The 22,934-nt window shown below is 52.1% G+C and overlaps 2 protein-coding genes across 2 annotated transcripts; both read left to right on the top strand.

Moving 5' to 3' along the window:
- The first annotated feature begins 247 nt into the window (after positions 1-247).
- CSUI_002629 (3 exoribonuclease domain 1 domain-containing protein) lies at positions 248-6,968 on the top strand. Its single transcript, XM_068062829.1, has 7 exons — positions 248-2,412; positions 2,801-3,115; positions 3,237-3,341; positions 3,575-3,856; positions 4,253-4,348; positions 5,398-5,501; positions 6,200-6,968. Exons 1-7 carry the CDS (start codon positions 2,281-2,283, stop codon positions 6,711-6,713), a joined length of 1,548 nt encoding a protein of 515 aa, XP_067925197.1. The 5' UTR covers positions 248-2,280; the 3' UTR covers positions 6,714-6,968.
- Positions 6,969-9,470: 2,502 nt separating this feature from the next.
- On the top strand, positions 9,471-22,712 carry CSUI_002628 (uncharacterized protein). Its single transcript, XM_068062828.1, has 11 exons — positions 9,471-12,325; positions 13,041-13,349; positions 14,206-14,685; positions 14,920-15,072; positions 15,882-15,940; positions 16,632-16,675; positions 17,398-17,471; positions 18,472-18,516; positions 19,060-19,229; positions 19,967-20,060; positions 20,498-22,712. Exons 1-11 carry the CDS (start codon positions 10,079-10,081, stop codon positions 22,340-22,342), a joined length of 5,520 nt encoding a protein of 1,839 aa, XP_067925196.1. The 5' UTR covers positions 9,471-10,078; the 3' UTR covers positions 22,343-22,712.
- Positions 22,713-22,934: the final 222 nt, after the last annotated feature.

Below are 22,934 nucleotides of genomic sequence, written 5' to 3'. Positions count from 1 at the left end.
CTCTACTTCAGGCTGCTGCTCATGCTCTGACGTGGGGCTCGGGGGTCGATCATGGTTGGTGGGCTTGGAGATCGCTACTCCGATTGTTCGACTCTACTGGCACCGATGTGGACACCCTGCCAGCTTGCGTATTATTTGGACTCCGACATTCCGCGCCTGAGGTCCTAATGGCCGAGGTGAAAGTTCAAAGCTACAACAGTACCGGAGAGTGAGAGGCGGACCGAACAAGAAGCCAACAGGAAAGATGACCGTAGTGCTTCTTGAGGGCCTGGAAGTAGTCTCTCGGGGCGCCCGAGGTGAACGCCAGGGGTAGGGTTCCGTGCTAACCCCGTTGTTGATAAGCCGCTGCTAAGTTTTATCTTGGAAACCTCTGACCCGTCGTAGCGGGCCACAGGGACGCGTCGACTCTCCCAAGCTCAGCTTGTCGACCCGACAATGTCCAAGGGACTACCGTTCTGCTGGGAATTGCATGCGCATGCCAGTCTCGATGCGGATCACAAGAGGGTGTTCGATATCCGCAGCTATTCGGGCAAAGGAAACTTTCTCGGTGTATTCGTCTCCGTTCCAAGTTCCGCGATCCCCTGCCAACGCTCACCGTCCCGTCACTTTAACGTGGTCGTGTCATCGAGCCGTGGAGTAATGGTAGCAATTGCGTTCCGGTCTTGAAAAACTGTACTGCGTTGGCCGTTTGAGGTGATTGTCCGAGGCCGAACTGCAATGGGACTAGTCACATTGGAGAGCTGACTTGGTATGCGCTTGTCGCGTCAGTTGTTGTCGTGGGGCTGAGGGGGAGGTCTTGCACCCAGTAGAGGTCGCGGCGTATTGCTGGCATCACCGGAATTGTTACAATTTGCGCGCACTGTGTTGGCTGCTTGGCACGAAGGACACTGGTGAGAGAATGCGCTCGCCACTGATACGCCCCCGCGTACACCGGAAGACCTGGAGTGGTACCCGTCAGCCAACATTTTTATCGGCTGGAGACCGTCAGGAAGACAGCCGATTATCTATCTGTCGCGGGCGTACATGCGGGGTCGCGCGCCTAGGCACCCAGTTACGCCGAGGACGCGAACTGTGAGGGCCCTTGTGCGGAGTGTATCCGGGCTTGGTGACAAGAGGTGGTGAGGCGCTGGTTTTCCATAGTGGTGTGGCGCTGGTTTTTTCACGGTGTTGCTGTTCGTTTTCATGGTCTGTCCATCTTTCATCCTTGTCGCCCTGGCGAGGGAGTGTGAGGGGAGATCTCGACGGCTTACACCTTGGCTTCCACGTAGAGAGGATTCCGCATAAAGGCCTGGGGAACTATACTCGAGTGCCTCTGTCTCTTCGGAAGGAAACTTCTCTTCAGTGGTCTGCGTTTGTTTTTTCTTGTTCCAAGAGCGCCATAACAACGTCAGCGTATATACGTATCTGCGGTGTCTCTCCGCGCGGAGTGTTCCCGAAGAGGACCCCGAGCTCGAACCAAGTGCAGCCTCGTCTCGCCGGGCTCATGCGCCTCACTTCACTCCTTTGCCACCATACCGGTCGCCGGAGGCGAGCGGCCTTTCATATGCGAACTAGTGCTCTCTACGGGGCAGATAATCTACTTTCGTTCTTAGTGTAGGCACTGGGGTTTTGAGGAGCAGAACCGTGTCTCGTTTGCCTTCGTTGTAAGAAAGACATCTTTCATTGTTTCCCTGCTGCCGCTGCTCTAGCTGGGGATCTCCGAGCAGTTCCAACTTCCCGGCCCGTCTGTCTCCGGTGCGCGATCCCCGTTTCTCTGCATGCCTGGCGTCCACAATCTGTACTTTCTTTTTACCAGGTCCTCGCCTTGCTTTACTTCTGACTACTCATTCTTTTAGATCTACAGTTCTTATTGTTGTGAGCATCGCGTGCCAAGACGGTTACCACCTACATTCATTGTCGTGACTGGCGGGTCCCTTGGTCGCTTACGAGGGCAGTTAGACCAGCTGCCGCTACATCTTTCTACTCTGCGCACTTCATCCTGAGTTGAAGCTCGTGAGCATGCTCCCGTCAGCCTCTAGATTTACACTCTTTGCGTCTTCGCGGCTTTCCCTTGGACTCTGTCCTCTTGTGAAACTTCGCAGTGTTTCTCATCGACTTCAGCAGAGGACGCACTCTGTTGCCCTCTAAGGTCCTTGTTTTTCCTGGCGTACTACAGTCGTGCATTTGTTTGCCCTGGATGAAGACCGGTGTTCTCTTCTTTTCTGGCATGTGGTTTCATTCGATGTAACGCGATACACCTTGCCACAAGACCAAATCAATTTTGAATACTGGGTCCCAGCAATGCTTCCTTTGTGTGGGACAAACGCTAATGCGGTGGTGGAGGCATTGACTGCAGGCGGGCTTCGTGTTGATGGACGGGGGCCGCTTGACTATCGGAGAGTGCGGGTCTCATTTCGACGGAGTAATGGAAATGTACGTATCAAACTCTTCACTACAATTTCTCTTCTCTACTTCAGTAACTACTTGCGGTAGGCGATCCCATTGTCGCTCAGTTCAACACTCTCAGATGCATCTGTATAAGCATGGAGCCTGTGAGGTGATGGGTGGGACTTCAACCATGCAGATACATGCTCTTAACTTTTTACTGCCGACGGAAGCTCGTGGTGTGATGAACTGCGGACTGTATGGCTTCATACTCCACTTTTCCTACCAGTCATCCAAAGATGTCATGCTCTTTGTGAGGGCGATGCTTGCAGCATCAAAGCGTGGAAAAACAGCCGCCTTTTGTGCATGCGTGTGTCGCAGCGTCAACTACATGCCGACAGACGGTTTTTACTTTCTCCGCATCATGTGTCTTCAGGCTGAGGTGCTACTTGGGCGCACGCGCTGTTTGTGCCAAGTGACGGCTGCTCCTTTTGCTCTTCTTCCTACGGACCGGGCTTCCGATGGAGAACTTTCTTTCCGTGTTTCCCTTGCTTCTTCAGTTGCCGCAGCTGTAGCAGAAGCGGCAGTTCAGACGTCCCTCGCTTCCACTCTCGCCGCGGCCGAAGGCAGCTCGCGGAGAAGCATGAGGAGCTTGGAAATCGAGAAGGAAATTGAGAGGCTGCTTTGGCGTTTACTCAAAGACAGCGGAGTGGTTGATACAGAAGCCCTCAGTATCCAAAGTGGTCGCTGGGTACGTGCTGTCCTTGTTGTCTAAACAACTGGTTTGTCTGCTCAAGTCTCGAGACGAGAGGGCTCTCAGAGACTGGCAGTCGTAGTCTAGCTTTTGTTTGCTTCTGCCTCTGTTCACGCAGGCTTGGCATGTCAAGGTTTCCATAACTGTGCTCGACGACGATGGAAACCTGAGGGACTCGTGTCTTCTTGCGGCTTTGTGCGGTCTCATGCATTTTCGAAAAGAGGTACGAACTGACACGGCAACAAAGAAGCTGCCGTCTGCTGTCCCAGCTACTTGCTCTAGCCGCCTCAGGAGGACTGCATCAGCCAGAAACGGAGTTTCATGGATGTAGGGTCCAGCTCAGTAGCGAGTCACTGTCATCCGGAACACGGACAGGGAATCAGGTATTTGCCATTTGGCGCTCTTGCCCCTGTACCGCACATGATCGCCGCCTACACCTGTGTTTCTGTTTTCCAGGCAGTAACTGTTGACGGCGACCACGTAGTCCTGCACAGCGTTGCAGACCGCGAGCCGCTGCCTTTGTGCATTCATCATCTGCCGGTGCTCGTCTCTTTTGCCTTTCTACGTCATGACACGTCGAGTATCAAACCAGCGAGACACTCCGAGGGCCAGCATGGACTGGAAGAGAATCACGAGGAATCCCAAGGAGGTCACATCGGTAGTGGTGAAGACCCAGCTGAAGAACTCCAGTTCGTCGTCGATCCATCGGCCATCGAAGAAGCTTCCCTTCCTGGAAAGGTGAGAACCAAAGCGAAGGAGCAATTATCGCCAGGCGCAGGGCCGAGCGGACGCAGCATCGCGAGCGGCGGTTTTTGGTTTGTAGGAAGGGGGGACTTTGGTCTGCAACAAGTCCGTTGATGCCACCTCTAGCATTGTGGAGCAGTTTAGCACCTGAGGTGTCATCTTCGAGCAAAGCGTCCGCGTCACGGTATATCAGCAGACACTTCAAATGACGCTCTGAGGATGGGCAGGCCGAGACGGTCTTTGGCGTCTTCACTTGAGTTTCGCGTCACCTCGACATTCATTGAACGTCTGCGAACGGTCTGTAGTTGGTTAGGCGCTGATTTGAACGGAGTGCGCTCTCCCCCTCGAGAAAACAGTCGTACCTCTCCTGGGGATGCGTTTTCTCTTCAGATTTCCATCGCTCTAGGACAGCAAGGAGAAATTTGCGGCGTCTATAAGACAGGGGGCCCTGCGCTGGAGTTCCGCCACATAAGGCAGCTTATCAAGGTGAGATTTTTGTGTGGTACCAACGAACTTAGCCATTGCTTCGAATCGCTGGATGGCGGTCAGCCTCTCCGACTACTGCGTAGTTGAAATGGACAGCAAGCCGGTGATGCTAGGAGGCCCCGCTATCCTCTTTGAGTGAAGAGAGTGGAGGCCTCAAGAAAATCATCGGAGGTCCTGCCTTCGGAAGTGCGTAATATTGTGAGTGATCCGTGTTACAGTTAGTTGGATAGCTCATCAGTAACGATCCGCGCAAGCGCCGGGCATTCGAGTGTACCATCTCTCTGCTGTAGGGGTTCCTCTCAGAGACTTGGGACGGCCGCAAAGCGGAGAAAACGGCCCACGACAATTACAGCAACACGATTTGCCTTTCGACTTGCCTTCGGGTCTTCGATTCAAGACATAACAGAAAGCAACCGCTTGCTCTTTGCTATATCTTAGGCCGGAAGACTGGGAGGGGTGCCCGAGGCTGTAGAGGTCGCAGGGGAGTGACGAGGACCCTCAAGATGGTTTTCGCCAGAGCGAGAGCCGCATCGAAAAGGGCGTCTTCACGAGGGCTTTTTCTTCGCAGTTCTCAAGGACTCACCTGGGTGTGCCTGTGCATCTGTAGCTCCGTAACTGTTCGGACTTCGTCTGTCGACCGACGTGAAGAAGCGCGATTGTGGTGTGTGATTTTCTCTGCATTCGGGTTGCTTTCGCTCTGTTCCCACCACGCCCACTCGGTTCGGTTGTCTCGGTCCTGGAAGGCTTCTGGAAGTAACTGGGTCAAGTCAGTTTTTTCTCGTGGAAAGTGGTTCTTTTTCTTGCAAGTCTACACTTCACTGTCGAAGTGATGTGTCTCTTGCCGGAATGTCTTCGAGAGGAGGCCCAGCTTCTTTTGTCTGGCGGTCATGCTTCTCGTTCAAAAGGATTGGCCGGGCTGAACCGTCAATTCTGAGACCTTCGCGATTCTTCGCTCAAGTCTGTATATTTGGCGCTGGGTTCATCTCCATCTCACTCGCTGACTGTCTGGTTGGTGTTTGTATACTCGCTCGACTGCATCTCTCTCGCAGCTAGCGGAGGCGAAAGCTAAAGAACTTCTGTCGATTGTACAAGCCGCCGTTCAGCAGGACCAGGAAGCGCGGAAGCGGCTGATGCGGACGAACGCCAGGAGCAGGTACTTACTTTGAATGCTACCTTGGTTGAGCTGTGGTGATGAATGAGAGAGAAGCACTAGTTTTCGCGAAGCTGATGTAACGTAAACGCGCGACGCGGAGAGACTGCCTAGGCGAGTGAGAGTTTCCACTACGCGCTCCCTCCAGAGTCACGGGCTCTTTCTGTGCGAGGCGTGCACGCGTCCTCATGAGCGTAGCATGTAGCCTTGTTCTTTGCTTACGTCCTTTCCTCGCTCGCTTCTCTCCGATAGTAGTGCGTTGAAGATGTGTTGTGCACCGTGTGCAAGTGTGTCACCACAGTAACGGGGGGAGGGCGTGTCCCGGCAGCAGCGTATATACGGACTGCGTATCCCAGGATAGTGAAAAGAAAGGGGACCTTGTTGCTGGGGGTGGCATCCGTCTTCACCAGTGGTTTCACCACGCGGCGGTAGTCAGAATTTCACTGTTTTTCAGACCACTTCTCTTGTATTGCCGTACATGCGTGCGGAAAACACGTCCGGGGATGGAAGGGCGTGTCTTTCCTACGCGCTAGCAACACGACCGTTAGAGGGCCCCTTGCTCCGGAGCTCTTAGAGCCCTATGAGCGCTTAAATTAGACCATGTACAAACTTGCCAAAGGTCTACAACAAAGATCACTGCTGAAACGGACGCAACAAAGATCACTGCTGAAATTTTTGTGTTTTCGCGTTCACTCCTGCAGGTACGAGGCTCCCTGCGTTTCTGTGAGTTTGCCGGAGCCCTATACAATACTCCGGTCTGTCGTGGCGTCGAAGGAGTCCTCAGGGCTCCCGCCTGCTCCCGCCCAGTTGCCCGCGTGTGGACTTTCTTCGCCTGTGGTGCCACTACCCTGTCCCCCTCCTCCACAAATACTTCTGCAGTCAGCACCCGCAGCCCTCACTTCAGACGGGGACTGCGGCTCCCTTCCTTTACATGCGGGGGCAGGGGAAAGGCATGGATCTGCCGCGCCCTCGCCCGCCGTCCTCTCTTCAAAAGCTGGGGACACGGCTCGGGTACATACTGCTGGAGGCCACGAAGTCATGGAGGAGGCAACACTGAATGCCGCGGAGAATCCGAAAGTACTTGGACGAAACCAGGAGGCAGTGCAGGAGGAGGGACTTGTTGAGGGGACTGTGGAGGAAGATTGTGACCTCTTGAGTGCCGTCGTTCCGGTCAGTGGACAAAAGAAGAATAAGAAAATGCGGAAGTCACGTTGAATGTCTGTTTTTCCAACGGCTGGCTGTATTTTGGGGTTCTTCGAGTCTTCGTACGGTCACCAGCCATAAGCTTTGGCAGAAGCAGAACAAAGCTAATTTTGTCGATGAAACATTCATTTTTACACAGTGCACAATTTAATTCAGTTTCGTGTTAGTTTTTGTCTCTCCATAAATACCTCTTGTCTACACAAAGGCACACATACTTGGGCCCGCCTGAGCTGCAGACTTGGCCTTCTAAGTGAAGCTTCTCCCTGACTTCAAATTAGTTTGCACTTCGCTCCACTCGATTTGCTTCTCATGAAAACAACCAGACTACGAGCAGCAGTTCTGTTGAGTGCGGAGATAGAATGTCATGTTTGTTTCGGTTTAGCCCTGGCACGAGCAAACACGTGGGTGTTGTTGCCCTGGCCCTGGAGTGTAATTTTAATTGAGGCGTGAGGGCTCCTACTCCGTATATACAAATGTGTGGGGTGGAATCCAGCTGATTGGGAGCATAGCGTTCTGCAGCGACTCCGACGATGCACTGCCTGCGGCTTCCACTACTCTGCCTACCTCGACACGTCGGACAGCAAACAAGAACTAGGCTGGCAGTTCGCAGTTACGATCGTAAGCACGGGAGGGTCGGAAAGGCTACAACCTCCGAATACTCGGGCCCGGCGCTCCCACCTACGACTGAAAACCAGATCCTTCAAGTGCCGAGTCACCGGGACCGAAACTACAGCAGCAGTGATTGGTTACGTGGAGGGACGCGGTGCGCTGGGGACTACGATGTTCGAGACTGGGGCTCATCTCGGGTATCCCCCCAGTTTGAGGCATAGCACTGCTGGTAATAATCAGAAGTATGATACTGTATACCCATTTAACTACCGTGAAGAGACTACATTTCTGGAATAGAACATTGAGATGAGAGTGATAACAGGGAGGCCGCGGATAAGACGGCCCCGGCGACTGACCTGTCCCACCCGAACCATAAGCGTACACCTTCGGAGCCGAGGCAACGCCAAGAGACTAGTGGAACAGCACACCGACTGCAAGGACGCAGGTTTGATATAGCTGCCGACAGATATACTATTAAGTGGCAGAACCAAAGACTTGTTTTGCCTGCAACCGGTGTCATGACCGGGAAGCTTTCTACCCTCCCCTTCACAGCTTAGCCAAGTGTGGACGGCACGGGAGCGTTTGGGAATAGTGCGCAATTCTCTTTCGCCGCGCAGTCTTTAAGATGGTAGAACGGTTACTTTGCCTGGGCGCAGTTATCATTTCTCACATTTGTTTTTCTTGAGGAACTTGCGCGCTGAACTACTTCCTGATGTACACGGCCCATCGAAGAACTCATGGACGGGCCAGCCCGGAGAAAACACGAACAGTACAGCGAAAGCCCTGGACTGCCGAAGTTGGTGTAGGGTTCACGCGGACAACAGCCCACGTGCGAGCATGCTTTTCAGAAGGCTCAGCGCACTCGCGCCGCGGACGAAATCGTGCTGAAGAAGCAACCAGTGAGCGTTGTGGCAAGTGGACGGTCGCAGCGATATGTGCTGTTGACTGAAGCTCACCCCGTTGGACACGACTACTCAATTCCTCGTGAGAGCAGACGACTGCAGGTGGCTCGCCCCGCGGGGGATAGGCCAGATGGTCGATAGCTAGGCAGACAGGGCTGCGAGCGCGTTGCGTTCAGCTGCCTTGCTCACGACTTTCTCAGCCCCGTGGAGGACGAAACAGAACTGTAACTTGGGCACTGCCTTTGCCGGCCTGCTCAGCTTACTGCTGGCTGGGTCGGAACGGTGTGGATTCAGTGCTTCGAGCCAGCTTCACAGGGTGGCGTCGGTCATCCATGTCAACCCTTTAATACAAGCAGGATTGCTAAGGCTCCGACAAAGATACCGAAAGCTACAAATGCATCAACCGCCGCGATGCTAATGGTCCAGACCTTCAAGACACATACTTCGTCAGCAAGATCTGATTTTAGGACGGCGCTTGCTTCGAGAACTATGCCTTACTTAGCCCTGAGACTGCTGGACCTCCAACGATCCAGTCAGTGTATTTGGGGGGTCGAGGCCGGAAGACTCCCCGACACCCGTGGATACGATGCGCAGCCCGTGTCTGTTCTGAACTAAGTGTGCCGTGCAAAAACACATCCCCATGCTACTCCTGCAAAAACACTCTCCGGCCGTGTTTTGGTTATACCCCCAAAACACCTGTCCACACTGGGTCACGAGGAGAAGTCGAGCTCGTGCAGGATACCTTCTACACCGTCGAGAGAGTTGATTTCCTGTTCTCCCGGCAAGTCAAGGATTCACCTGTGCGGTCTGCAGCAAGAGCTCCGCGAAGGCCAGCCTGATAGGCCTCTTGTAAGCAGAACTCTCCGTCGGAATTTCTCGTCCCCAGACCAGTCGTCCCCACTTGTACAAAAGAGTTGACGTGGCTCACCGGTGCCTCCCCGAGGAGCTGGCTCGAAGCGCGCAGCTGGATACCCCACTACACGCTTCTGTTGCAAGAGCGAAGCTCAGTGCGGAAGCACACCAGGGCTGTACACATCTTGCGTGAAAGGAATACCCGTCAGTGATAACGGGAAGCAATTGTTGCATTGCAAGGGGCTGTGGACGGTCCACTATACCGTTTGATCAAGACTAAAGCCACCTACCGTTGACACCCTGGCAGCGCGGCTCACCCCCCATCCAGCTGGGTTGAGAAAAGAGGCCACTGGTCGTTTCACGGCTGCTTCGTTTTCCTGGTTTTTTAGGTTTTTCTTTTCTAACACCCTGTTTCGCTTCGCTCTAATCACTAGTGCGCTGCTGGTGTACTCCTGGCTCATCTCTGAGACATGATCGATGCATCCAAGCAGGCGATAAATTGTTCGCTGTCCCGCCAGTTTGACTTGTGTCTTGTCCGCTCCCTCCGGGCTCTCCTTTTTCACTTGTCTTCTTTCGAGTTTCCTCTCTACACGTGCACATCGAAACTGTAAGGCACCTTGTTACTTTCTAAAGAACTCGTTTTGCTATTCTCATGGCGTCTCACCTGTAACTCGGGCATTTTTTTTTATATCTGGCTCAAGCGCGTTCCTGGGACTTCACGCTAGTCTCCATCTCTGTACTGTCCGAACTCTTTCTTCTGCCCCGTTTCCATCTCCCTCTGTCTTCGCCCCCCTTGGCAAGTGTTCGGGCGTCCACATGGTTCCAAACTTCATCGTTTCTTGGACTCTGGACGCGCAACGCGGTGTGCTGGCGGGAAAAACCGTTTGCAGTTCTCGGCATGCAGAACCCAGGTATTCCGGCCGTGGTAAGAGCTTTAAACACTCACTCATAGTGCACGTGCACTGTTTCTGCCACCTTCTCTAAAAAACCCAGCGCCCGTCCTCTACATTCTCAATGGAGGGTCTTGAATCGGATGGCGGAGTTTCCGACGGTTCGGGTCGGTCCGTTAGCTCACCACAAGAAGAGCTGTCTCGCCCGGCAGAGGAGAGAAAGCGTCGCCCCGAACTCCTGCCTTTTTCTGCCTGTCCAGCAGACTGTAGGCCAGACGCCTGTTCGACCGCAGCGGTTGAGTATTTCAGTGGTCATGGACGAAAAGAGGAGGCGGCTGTAGAACTGCTGCCACAGCAGTCTCCCATTGCTTCGTCTGCTGGTGTCCGTACGCCCCCTTCCCTGTCGGCCATCTCTCCTACGTCATCTCACTGGTCCCTATCTTCGTCTTCTATTCCTTCTGTCCCGTCGCCTCTCTCTGCACCCTCTTCGTCTTGCGCAGTCCCCTTTTCTTCGGCCTCTCCTCTCTCGTTCTTTCCCTCAGACGCACCAGAAGTGCTGGATCCCTGCTGCGAAAGCCCTCGCCTTCGGTTCGGCAAAGTCCCTACCGGCTCTCAGGGAGCTCCTGTTGGTTCCCGGGTAGCTCCCTCGGGGCCCCAGCAGCCCAGAACCCTGCTGGCAGGCAAAAGCCACCATCGCACGCGGTCGTCTTCGTTCGACTCACCACGTCGATTTTCCTCTTGTTTGTCCGCTGGGGGAGATACTGAAGCCGGCCGACAGTCTTCGACTCTTCATGCTTCATCCCCAGCAAATGGGGGCGTGCCGGGGGCGGCAACTGCCGCTCGGGCCCTAGCAAGGGCTTCGAGGTTCCGGTCGGCCTCGGGTCTCACCGCCGCTGAGCGCGGTTTGTCGTCTATAGGGAAAGGAAAGTCCGTGCGGGGAGTAAGCAGCACGTCAGCTAGAAAGAATGACTGTCCGTCCTCTACGTCGCGTCTGCCAGCGTGCTCCGGCGTAAACAAGCCCTCAGACAAGTTTCCTACTCCGTCAACGTCCCGCCCGGTCCCCCACAACATGAGCTCTTCTCACCCATCTCGTTCTCTCTTGTCTTCTCAGAACGCCAAATCAGGCCGACTGGGTCCAGCAGCTTCCCCGCCTGCCCGATCAGGCTCAGGGGTGGCGCCTAGACAGCAAACTTCTTGTCAACGCCAGCAAGAGACGCACTCCAGTCAAGGACAGCCTCACGTCGTCCCTACTGCAACTCGTCGTCGTCCGGGTGATACGAAGGTCAGCACACGACCCCATGACAAGACTATCAGTCCCACAAAGAAAGTGGCGGGGATGCTCCGTCGTGCTTCTAAACAGTCCGCGAGTTTAGCTTCTTCACGGAACTCAACACTTACTAAAAACGCAAGCTCTTCTGCTACTAGGGGTCCACTCTGCGATTTAAAGGCCGCAGAGGAAAGGCTAACAGGACGAGGCCGTCCGAGCCGAAGTGCTACGTTAACGTCAGAAGAGAAAGGACAGTGCTCTGCTGTTACGCGGAAGCTCAGGGCAGAACAAGCCCCGGGGAGCTCGACGTACTTGGAAAAAGGTCCGGAGGGCTCGGCGCCGGATGACAAAGACATATGCGTTTGCAAGGAGGAAGTGAAGAAAAGAGAGAATGCGAGATTTCTCTTGCACGAGGACCAAAAGAAAGAGGTTGAAGGAAAAGCAGAAACTGGTGGAGGTAAAGACAGGACGGGACAGGAAGAGTTCTTCGCAGACGTAGTAGAGGTCCACTCTGAAGAAGAGGAATGGCGGGAGAACAACGAAGTGAAGAAAGAAGAACTGACAGCGGAGAAGGGAGAGGTAGGTTCAGAATGTCCAGAACCGAGACACGAGTCAAGTACTGTCAGCCGCAGATCTTCCTTCACTTCAGTTATAACGGAGCACTGTGCTAACTCAGAGGACGAACAGCGAGAGTGCGAGGACAGGATGCTTGAGCCCCAAGAGAGGCAGTCGCATGACGGTTCACAACGCCAGCAGGAATTTGCCGTAGCCAGTCCAATGAAGAGGCTAGAAGAGAGAGGAGAGCGGGCGCGCTCGAGAAAAAAAGAAAACCTTCTTGCTACATCAGACGGGGACCGTGTGATCCAGAAAGAATATCAATTTGTGGACGAAAGTACATCAAAAAGAAGTGACGAGGAAGGGGAGACTAATGAGTACCGGAGATCAGATGACAGGCTGTTGAAGAACAAAACATATGTTCACGAAGACCGTCAGGACGACAAAGAAGAAGCAAAGTCAAATACAAAGTCGTATGAGGAGGCAGATCTTGTCACTCCTGTGACACGTGCAGACGTTCAGGCCGCCAAGAGACTTGCCTTTGAGCAGGTAGGTTTCCGCGAGATACAGGGAGCGTAGCTTGCGATGTAGACATTGTGTATAACGACGCATTCAGGGTAGAAACTTTCCCTGATCCCGCGGGGCAAGTACATCTACTTTCAGTTTTATATACCCCGTCTGTCATGTGAACGGGAAAGTTGTCTTGCATATAGTGCGTTCTCGTGTTCTTCGAGACTCTCTCCATATGAGATATTTATGTCTCTTAATGGGCGTTGCAGTCCAGAGGGGCCGCCTCTTGATGGCAAGCACAGGCGGGCAGGATGACTGTCCTGCTTGTACCGGGGCTGTCCGCGAGAGGGCTTCTTGGCTTCATTCATAACAACTTGAATACAAATGGCTCAGAGGACTCAACTACGTCCTATAAATGCAGTTGGTTTTCCTTTGATGTCTTCCCCGTCCGTGTACCCGTACGGGTGCGTCCAGAAGTGGTCTTACGCATATCGCGGACTCGAATTTCTTAGGCGTAGTAGACTCTGGTTTTTCTGAAAAGTCCGCGTTTTCTGTCTCTTTCGAGTTCTTCTAACTCTCACTTGTACGTTCATATATATATGTATATATATATATGTATATATATATATATGTTGCGTGGTTGTCAGCACGTACGAGTAGGCGTACACAGCTACGTTTCTTGTCTTCACGCCGCACGCGTGTTTGTGCGAAAGGCCAACATCCTCCGACCACGCCAGATCGATGCTGCGTCCAGGATCTCCAACTGCTTGCTACCGATTGCCGGTGTGGCGCTGCGTCGGAGCTTTTTAAATTCTTTAAGGGCGAGGTAGAACGCGATCGTCGAAGAATTGAGGAATTGCAAAGACATAACGAGGCTCTTGAATCCCGCCTCAAGGAACATCTCCCATTGGCGTCTTTGTTGGAGTGTGAAGACATCCGACTCGCGATATCAAAGCTGCTCAAAGCCAAATGCCCAGAAGATGTCCTTCAGTCCATGAACCAGCAGAAAGGCTCCTGTGAATCAAGGAAAGATGTGCTTGTTGCCAATGTCGTTACAGCAAAGGTGAGAGATGAGAGCTCCCTTGATTTCATTGGCTCTTATGAAAAACAACGATGTAGCTATGGAGATGAGAGACTGGTTATAACAGCCCGGTCGCAAAACTATTGACAGAGAAGGTGTGGCAATGGCACTCTCCATTAGATGGAACGGAGTGAGTGCTTGGCCCTCTTTTCTTTCGGTTCTGCTGTGACTAGTTTGGCACGGCTTCTGCTTTGGTGTCCATCCTGTGTTGTACTGGGATGGATGAACAGTGCGGGGTTCTTGGGTTCTTTTCGCCGGAGTGCCAGAGTGAAGTGCAAGTTAGGAGTCATTCTGTCAGACGTCGAATGCTATATCTTGAGCCGGTCTTGCATTGCGATCTCTTATAGCCCCACATTAGAAAACTACTCGGATAAGGCGTAGGGCGAACTGGTGTGTTGTGTTTTCTTACTACGAAAACATGTCACTCGGTTACTCCTGCGATAAGAAAGGATGTTAAGAGGCACGCCGTTCGTTGACAAGCTGCAAGCCGTGTCGAGCTGTGTCTGTAAGAGAAGCTCCCTTCTCTTTCCATTCTTCTTCTCGAAAGAGATGAACGAATATGCTGCCCGTGCCTACCCGCCTACCGCTGTCTCGATTGGTAGCATCTCAGTTTACTGTTGGTACTCTCCTTACTCAAAGGAATGCCGATACTGCACATGATGACGCCGGTTGTAGGCACTCCGCTGTGTGCATACTTCCAAGTGCAGTCTTCCATACTGACTTAGGGACGTCACCATGTTCTTATATAACTATGAAGTCCCTCCCAGCGTGTCTTCGAATAACTATAGTATCCCGCCTACCCTGTTCAAACGTGTTCGCATATATATGCTGTGGACAGCTTCCACCAGCTCCCAGGGAGAGAATCGATCACGAGGGACGCGTGTCGAATGAAGAAGACGAATCACAAGATACGAAAAGCAGGGCTGATTCAAGCAAAGAAATTTCGTGTGAGAAACAGCAGACTGCTTCCAAGGGAGACATCGGTTCTCTCAAAAGTGCCGTGTTCTCCCGGGTGGTGGAGGAATGGAATGGACGACGCAGAGAAAGTTCTCTCATGTCCTCAAAGCATTGTCCAGGGATGGCTGGTGTTGCTGGGGTGGAGACCAGCGAAAGACAAGGCGCTCACTTCTTCAGTGCGAAAGAGATTAGAGAAACATTGGAGAGTCACTTGCAACGGGTACTCCGTGAGAGACAAGAAGAGACGGAGAGAGAAGCAAGGAGTTTGAAGATGCGTGCTAAACATGCGACAGTGGGAGTGACCGTCTTACAGAGACGTGACGCACGATTGCAAGCTGAGATACAGGCTCTACAGCACCAGGTATGCGACCCGTAAGAAAGAGCTTCAGCCATAACAGAATGGGTTTTAGATATCACGTAGTACGAGATAAAAGAACTCTGAAAAGTAGCTTTGAGAGGGGACAGCAGGAAGCGTACAAGCTAAGGGGATGCAGTTTTTACTGGACTTCTCAAGTAGAACCGTATCACTCGTTCGTGCCCTTTTGCTTGCGTTGCTTGCCGACGGACTTTCATTTCTTCTGCCTATTGAACCCAGGTTAAAGCATTAGAGGAACAAGTTCAGTCGCTTCGGATAGCAAATGCCGAGAAACAAGCCTCCCGCGCACGGCGAGCTGCGCAACTCCGGGAGGTTCAGCAGCTTCGGGAAGAGCTTCGGCAGAGACGGAAGGCAACCGAGAAAAGCGCTGAGGTGAAAAAGAAAGCTGCTCGTGTACCGCAGATTCTTCTGCGCGTATGCCTTCGTGAACATCCCCGCCCACGAGGAAGTGATGAAGTACATAGACAGTTCAAAGCTGTACATCTTTGTTCAAGAGCTGGCTTGACTTACTCGTAATGGCGGATGTAGGGAGAAGTAGTCCGATCTCCTGTCTTGGTTGTAGCTACTACCCTGGCGCGAGTGATGCTTTCGTCATGATACAGTACACTGTAGCGGGAGACGTGGAATGTCTCCGGGTATTTCGAGGGGTATAGACACTTCCGGCTCTATTCGTCTTGCGTTCCGAGTATCTGGATAGTCTGGTGACCCACAGAAAGTTCTCCCTTCAGTCCATCACATTCCACCAGTCACGCAATGTGCTCTCCCCACCAGGTTTCTTTTGATGATGGTGCCCCCCTGTCCAAGCAGGAAAGGTAGACATATACTTGACGCCGCCGAATAGAGTGTGTGTCTGGTTTCTCACACACCGTATCTACAGTGAAGACCCACACGATACTTCGCCCCTCTGAGTTTGGAAGAGTATGACCAACTCGGGCAAGCATTGAACATAGCCAGTAACCCGCTTGTACGCATCTTCTGTGTATGCGCTCCCCACTGGCTGTCCTTCTGTTCACCATTGGTGCCGTTTCCGCAGTCGACATCGTTGCAGCCCGTGACAGGCGAAGCAGGAAAGCTTCGAAGTATATATATATGTATACATATACATATAACAAGTAGTATAAGGAGTCGTTCTGCAAAGATGTATCGAACGCATTTCATTCGCTCCTCTTGATTTGTTCCAGGCTTTAAAGAACAAACTGCGAGCGGCGGTTTCCGATCTCCGTGCCGTCCTTGAAGCCAAGTAAGCCGGGAGGATGTCGACCCGTACATTCCATTTAGAAATTGAATGGCTGCAACGTAGTCTTGGAACGGAATGCTCGTGGGAAGCGTAATCAGCTTTATTGGGGTGTCCAGGAAGAGATAGAGCGAGCCTGTATTCGGGCAGAAACGCTAAGGCATGCCAGGGGAGAAGGGTTTTCGGCCGGTCGAATCTGATGTTACTCCTCGAGGTGTAATGACATGCCGTATACACTCCAAAAAAACCCAGTAAGTACCCTCTACTAAGATATCGAGACGAGCACGTGTGAGGACGTGAACTAGTGGTGCAATACTTCTCTACCACCTACCGGTTCGTCGTGACGTACGTATTCTGTCCTGCCTTTTACACACAGCTACGAAAAGGTATCCTATGGCTATGAAAGCAAGGCGGCCTGATCAAGCCCAGACGGAGTTGACCACACCTACAGCTCTTCATGATAGTGATGAAGTTCTCGGACTTGAAGAGAGTGAATGTATTCTTCCCGTCAGCGCGCGTGGTAGACCTGGGACACTTTTCACTCTCGGTTTTTCCCTTCTTACTTGAGAAACATGACATCAGCATGCGACCGGCTTCAGCTTGCTACTTGGGGGCCTCGGAGCGTAGGCACTCCGCAGAACTGCCGGCCTAGAGCTCATCCTTAGCCTCTTGCCCTGGTATGATTTGCTTACTGCAGGCGTCGGCAATCTGAAGAACAAGAAGAAGAAGCAAAACGCATCGGTCCGTCCCCCCTCGAAAGAAATCTTGTCTTGTAATCGGCTCTGAGCCTATAAGTTCCGAAGTTCACTCTTCCGAATATAGATACATACATATGTATAGCTATATTTAATATGTTAGAAAGTTCAAGGCTCCCGGATGGCTCCGAATCCAAGTGCCTGCTCTGTGTAGCTTAACTCGGCAAATACTTGATGGCGCTGTGTGTCCGTCCTTCCGCATATGCTATCGCCGTGGAGTTCCATCTATGAAAGGTGCTGGTTTGCACGGTGTTTCTCCCGGTGTCTCCACGGCGTTCGGATAGGGAAATGATGTTGCCTGTCTGCTGTTACTATTTGGATTACACGCGGATCGCAGAAAGCGACAGTCCTTAGTTCACTTTCGACTCTTTCTCCGGAAGTAGGCCACCCAGCTAAATCCAGCTGGAGAATTCTTACGGACGGCGAGGGGAGAACACGTCATTCCTTCTCCGTCTATCATCATGCGGAACGGAACACATGAATGCCGAACTTGGAGTAGAGAGTAAAGAGACACACATTGCGTGAGCCAGATTGCGAAGTTCTTTCTCACTCTCCTGCTGTCTACAGTTGCCCACGCGAGGGTAACAATCTAGCAAGCGAATCAGAGAGGGATAATGCGGATGGAGGTAGCCAGCCGACTGAAACCTCTCGTTGTTCATTTCGGTTGTGCCTCAACTCTGCGTTGCCGTCGTTTTGTCTGTTTCTTAGAAGCCCGGTCCCAGGCTATGCGGGAAGAAGTGAACCGTCTTCTAGAGGAGGAGGACAGGATGCGAGAGCATCATGTAAGCCTTTTCACGTTCTTTCTCCTGTCACTCGATGTATTCGCTCTGTACATCAGCCACGTAGACCGTGACCTTGAAGAAGTAATATGGGTATTTGTCTACATGCGCGGCCCACGTATGTCATCCAGTCAGCACGTCGACGGAGAGTCCTATTCACTTGAGACAGCTGCATCGAGAAAGGGCTTTCTTCGTCCAGTTGCTGCTTCCGTTCGACTTGTCTACTTTTAGATGCGGCGTAACGTGCTATAGGAAGCGCTCATCTGAAGCTCCCAGGCCTCGGTTTTCAGCCGTCTCTGACAGGCCTATCGCGGAGAGGCCAGACAGCCTTTCGATTCCTTCACGATTTGAAGCGTCCTCCTTGCAATGGAGTGAACCCCACTACTTTTCTTTCCGTACCGTCGTAACGCCGCCAGTGACTTATGCTGTCGTCTCGGGCTTGCGAGTGGTACTGCTGTGCTGGACGTCAGCTCTCCTGACCAGAAAAAGGCGTATAAGTGATGATTCTGAAGCGTGGCACTGAATACGAAACGGGCTCATACTGCGGTGTATGTGGCCATACAGACCCGTGATAGTGAACACAGGTTCGTGTGGTGATTTGTCAGGGCTTCATGAGTACCTTGACCTTCTGGTCAAGCAAAGTTGAAGATCATCTCAAGCGCGAGGATGCGAGCTCGTTTCGTATCTCGTGCCACCACCGTTCACTATCACTTTAGCCTGTGCCTTTGCCTGCTTCATCGGAGGTACAATCCAACACATCAGTATAGTATAACTCGCACAGTCGATGTCTCACGGCGTTTGGAAAACAGTGCAAGCCACCAGGATAGGAGATGAACTTTTCAGACAAACTCTCTATCTGTCTTTTTCGGGATGACCGCCGGGTCGGCCAGTTGGGCCTGAGTCCGGAACCTTCCTTCGTTTACTTCGCAGTCAGCTTCCAGTCGGAGTTTTTAGTTGCAGAGAAGGAACTTGAATTGTCTACTGCGATCTCCCGTTTCTACAGGAGGAGCTCGCGAAGACAGACCACCACCTCGATAACGCCATCGAGGTGGGCTCTCAAGAAATTCCTACACATACACATCTGTGCAGATGAATGCTCTGAACATGCATGCCCCACTCGAGGGCTCACAATCATCTATACACGTGTATATGTATTTCCATACATATAGCTCTTTTGTGAACTCTGTAGACATCTCGAAAGTTCTTCCCACCAACGTTAGAGAAGGTGCTAGGCTTGTCCTCTTTTGAGCCTAGAGGAATGAACTATTCTTCATATAGACATCTCTATGTATGTATTCTTGGAGAGACGACGCGTCTAATAGTATTTGTTTGCGAGCCATCGGTTCTTCTGTCCAAGCATATGACTGATAGATACACAGGCACATCACTTTCAGAGCTTGCAACACTTTCACGATAAGCCCGACCAAACAGCTCTTCGACTCTTGAGTCTGAGGAAAGTTTGTCTTACTATTTCTTTGTCCGTAGACCAACTGAGTGATATGCTCCCGTATGGATTTCTGTCGAGGTGCTCTTTTTGACACACTGGAGAGTATGCCAAGTGAGAGAAAGAGCTTTGCGGTATTTGTTTCAGGCCGAGGAAAAGAAGATACGAGACTTAGAGAAAGAGATGCGACATCTATGCAAAGGGAACGACGAGGCCAATACCTTGAAGAGAGAAGAGACTACGGATGCGGAAGAAGACAAACATCAAAGAAAGCGAGTTCAAGATCTTGAGATGCGATACAAAGAGCTACAGCAGAGGTAATAACTGATAGCTCGTTGACAAGTGACATTCGATTCACGGATACAGGGGCATGCTTGTAGACTAGTAGTTGCGCCTGATGATGATGATGGATGACTATATACCTCCATGGTGTCGGAAGAGAACATAGGCCACGAGGATTAAAAAAAGAGCGCTGCATCAGTACCCGATACCACGAAGTGAGTTACGTGCTAGATGGTTCTTTGCGCATAGTGATTCTTGAAACTATCCGACCATCCCAGAAGGTAGAAGATAGTCTTCCTCATCAGACTGTTGGGCCTGTCAAACGTTAGCCCGGGAGACTGGAGTGATGGTACGTCTCCTGGCTGTATTCCCTGCTTGCGATCCCACGTGGTCTGAAGATTGATGTGACCATACAGTTAACACCTCGCCCATGGCACGGAATCATCAGAGACACAGTGCTTAGCTAATATGTCCGAAGTTCTCAACGGAAGTGTTTTAACATGAGTTCTTCTCCGGCGCACACGAAAAGAAACTATGGAACGTTGTTCTGGAACATCGGGGGCGGAGGTGTGTAGCTGTGAACCTGTCTTTGGCGTAGCGTCCTTACCCGGGCTTCAGTCTGACGACCGAGTTAGGGAGGAAGCCGTGAAAGGAAAAGCTAGTCTCGTCAACTTCACTTCTGTTACCACTATCGTGATGACGAGAATGAACACTGAGGGGACTGAACACTCACTGCATTCTAGAGCTGGCTACCTGGATCTGCTTCACTCAGGGACCAAGCCCTTGATCGAGTTCGGTTTTGGTGGCAAAGATACGCTGCTCAGCAGTTAGAGCACGAGAGAATGCAAGGCCAAATCGCCTTGAAGGTAAGATATGTAGAGGACGTTGAGGCAAAAGCCGAGACTGTTGCTGTTTGGTAGTCACAAACCGAAAAAAGCCTGTCAGGCTCCTCACGCCCGGACGGTCCGGTGATGTCATAATACGTGACCGTCGTACAGTGAGTCGGAAGACAGAAGTAGACTGCGATGCTTTAGGTTGGGGATCTGACGCTTCGCTCTGGCGATGGCCAAGTGGGACTTCGTAGATCTGCTAAATGCTGTCTGGCTGTGTCGAGGGTAGCTGTATAAATTGGCAAACAGAATTATTCCGACCCATAAGCGGGTATTTGCATTATCGTAGAAAGAGATAACTCACCGACGGGAAGTCCCCAGTAGGGTTTCAAGATTCATGTGAATACTTCGTTATCTCCGGGGACTCCCTTTGTAAGACACAGCTCTTTACTCCGCGTTTCTTTCTACTCCAGCTGCAGGCGTCGAAGCTCGCTTCTCTCCGTTCGCGCCTTCTTGCCTCATTACGACGAAAGGGGTACCCTTCCTTACGCTTGGTAGACCTCGCCTCACTGTTTGCCTCGTCATCGTGTTGCCCCCACCCTCGGTCTCCCTCCCTCACAAACTCGACTCCAAAATCTTCTCTCAGGCCTTCAACTGTTGCAGCATCTCCTACAGGTGTTGAGACAGCTGTGGTCGCAACGCAGACAGCTGCCGCTGATGCCTCAGGCACTGGGGCTTCTTCAGTATCCCCAGATCTGCGTGGCTCATCCAGCGGTAGTAGCAGCGCCCAGGAGGAACGCCAACAAGCAACGGAAACACTTGAGCCATCAGGGAAGAACAAAGGAAGGATTCCACGTGGCGATGATCGAAGCATTCCGCTCCGCTTCTCGTACAAGGGATCCGATGAAGAGGAGGCGACGGCCGCTACGCCTCGGAGTGAACTAAACTCGTCATTGAGTTCCTCAGAAAGGGGCAGTCAGCAGGAGGAGAAAAATTCCCCTGTGGGCTCACCTTCAGCTTCTCCCCCTCGACTGCTGCAGGCAGAAGAAGATATACAAGCTACAGTGCTTTATCTAGATGCTAGAGAGCACACATGCCATGAAACAAAAGACCCCGGTGTGCCCGCTTCCTTAAGTGATGATGCGCTTCCCTTCCCTAGGTGTAGTCTGCGGGTGTCTCAGACCGAAGAAGTCAGAGAATCCTTCACACGTGGGACTTCTCCTGTTTCACTTGCTGAGAGTCACGTTGGGGTGCTGGAGGAACAACTAAGCGAGGTCATATGGACAAAAGGCAAGGAAAGATGTGACACGACGACGGACATCGTGGATTTTGTGTACACGGACTTAGATGGAAATGCCTCAGATGTGTGTCTCTCAAATCCCTTGTTGGCGCTACCACAAGGCGCTCCGGGCCTCCTAGTCAGAGGTTCCCTTTCCGGAAGGTGTTCTGCTATGTTTTCCGGGTCTGGCGATAAAAGAGATCGTGCAGTGACAAGCAGAGAATGTAATAGAAAAGTGGACGGTAAGGCAGCAGAAGAAGATGAAAGTCTATTCGAGTTTCTGTTAGATAGCTCAGACGATGTGTCCAGCGTGCCTGGTCATAGGTCGTCTACATCATCTTCAGGATCATCTTCAAACTTCTCTGGCCCCCTGTTTTCGTGCGTCTCGTCCCCTTCACGTTCTTCGTGCGATGCTCTTTTCGGAGAAAGAGATTCGTTCTCCGCAAGAGCCAGAAGGATAGCGGCTTATGTCGGACTGTCTCCGTCCTGTCGCACACCAGAGGAAACTTCCTCCCCGGAACCATCACCGTCGTGTGTCAAACTGAAGAAAGGCGATAAGCAGGCTTCTCCCTCGGCTTCTGAGCAATCACCTACTACTGCAAGTCTCTCTTGTGGCTGTACCCCTTCGCCCTGTTTTCCCTCCTCTGAAACTCTCAGAAGTGAAGAAGAAAGGCGAGTGTTACAGTCCGCTGGCTCGAGAATAGAATGCTCCGGGGAATCTGACCAGGTGCGAGACCTGTCTCCGAAAGCCTCACTTGCACTACCGGCTCAGCCTACACTCGGGCGGACGGCAAATTCTGAGGTCGTGAGCGACACACAGCCCCCGTCTCCCGAAGAGGGGGTCTACTCTTCATCCCCTCATCTGCAATACTTTGCAGAAGTCGCGACGTCCACCACACGCCCAACTACTACAGACGACGAAAGTTCTGGAGACTGGGAAAGCTCACTTCAGCCCCCCCCCTTCCATTCTACAAGTGAAGCGCTAGCACGTCTGATTGAAGCAAACGTATGGGAACGACGGACGTTCGGCTCTCCGTGACGTGATCAAGTGCTTTGCAAGTGTGCGTAGGAATCTACTGTTTTTCTGAGAAGGATCGTGCTACATACAGCCCAACACAGGTCATTTTATACATAAATATGTATACTACTTCTTCGACGACCGAAAAGAAGGACGGTGTTGACAGAGTGCGAGACGACGGAACCGCACTATGATGTGTGGCCTACCAGAGAAGAGTCTCGGCTTCCGCTTTTGGTCGTGTCCTGGTTGTACGTATCGGCCGATAGAAGTGGGTGAGGTAACTCGAAGGAGAGGGAGACCCTGAGCCCTACCTTGCTGGGCAGTGCTATTCTCCATCCTGTTGAGTGTGCGGTGTCTCGACTTGTAACTCCCAGCAGACGCAAAGAAAGAGGCCTCGGTAAAGTTTGAATCTCTGTCTCAGTTGTCTCCTTCCATAGTCACATACAAGATCGGAAGTACACGGGGACTAGAGCGATTCACCCAGCTCTGCTGTTCACTCCAGAATGAGTGACAGGGCGACATTTCCTGGGAAGAACGTTCTTCCACATTATCTGCCGATCTGCCTTCTGACACGGCGGCTCCAAGTTCCTAGTTGGCTCTTGTTCAGTTGGCT

Source organism: Cystoisospora suis (assembly GCF_002600585.1).
Source record: "Cystoisospora suis strain Wien I chromosome Unknown contig_1087, whole genome shotgun sequence".
Taxonomy (NCBI): Eukaryota; Apicomplexa; class Conoidasida; order Eucoccidiorida; family Sarcocystidae; genus Cystoisospora; species Cystoisospora suis.
This window is presented reverse-complemented; position numbering and strand designations above follow the sequence as displayed.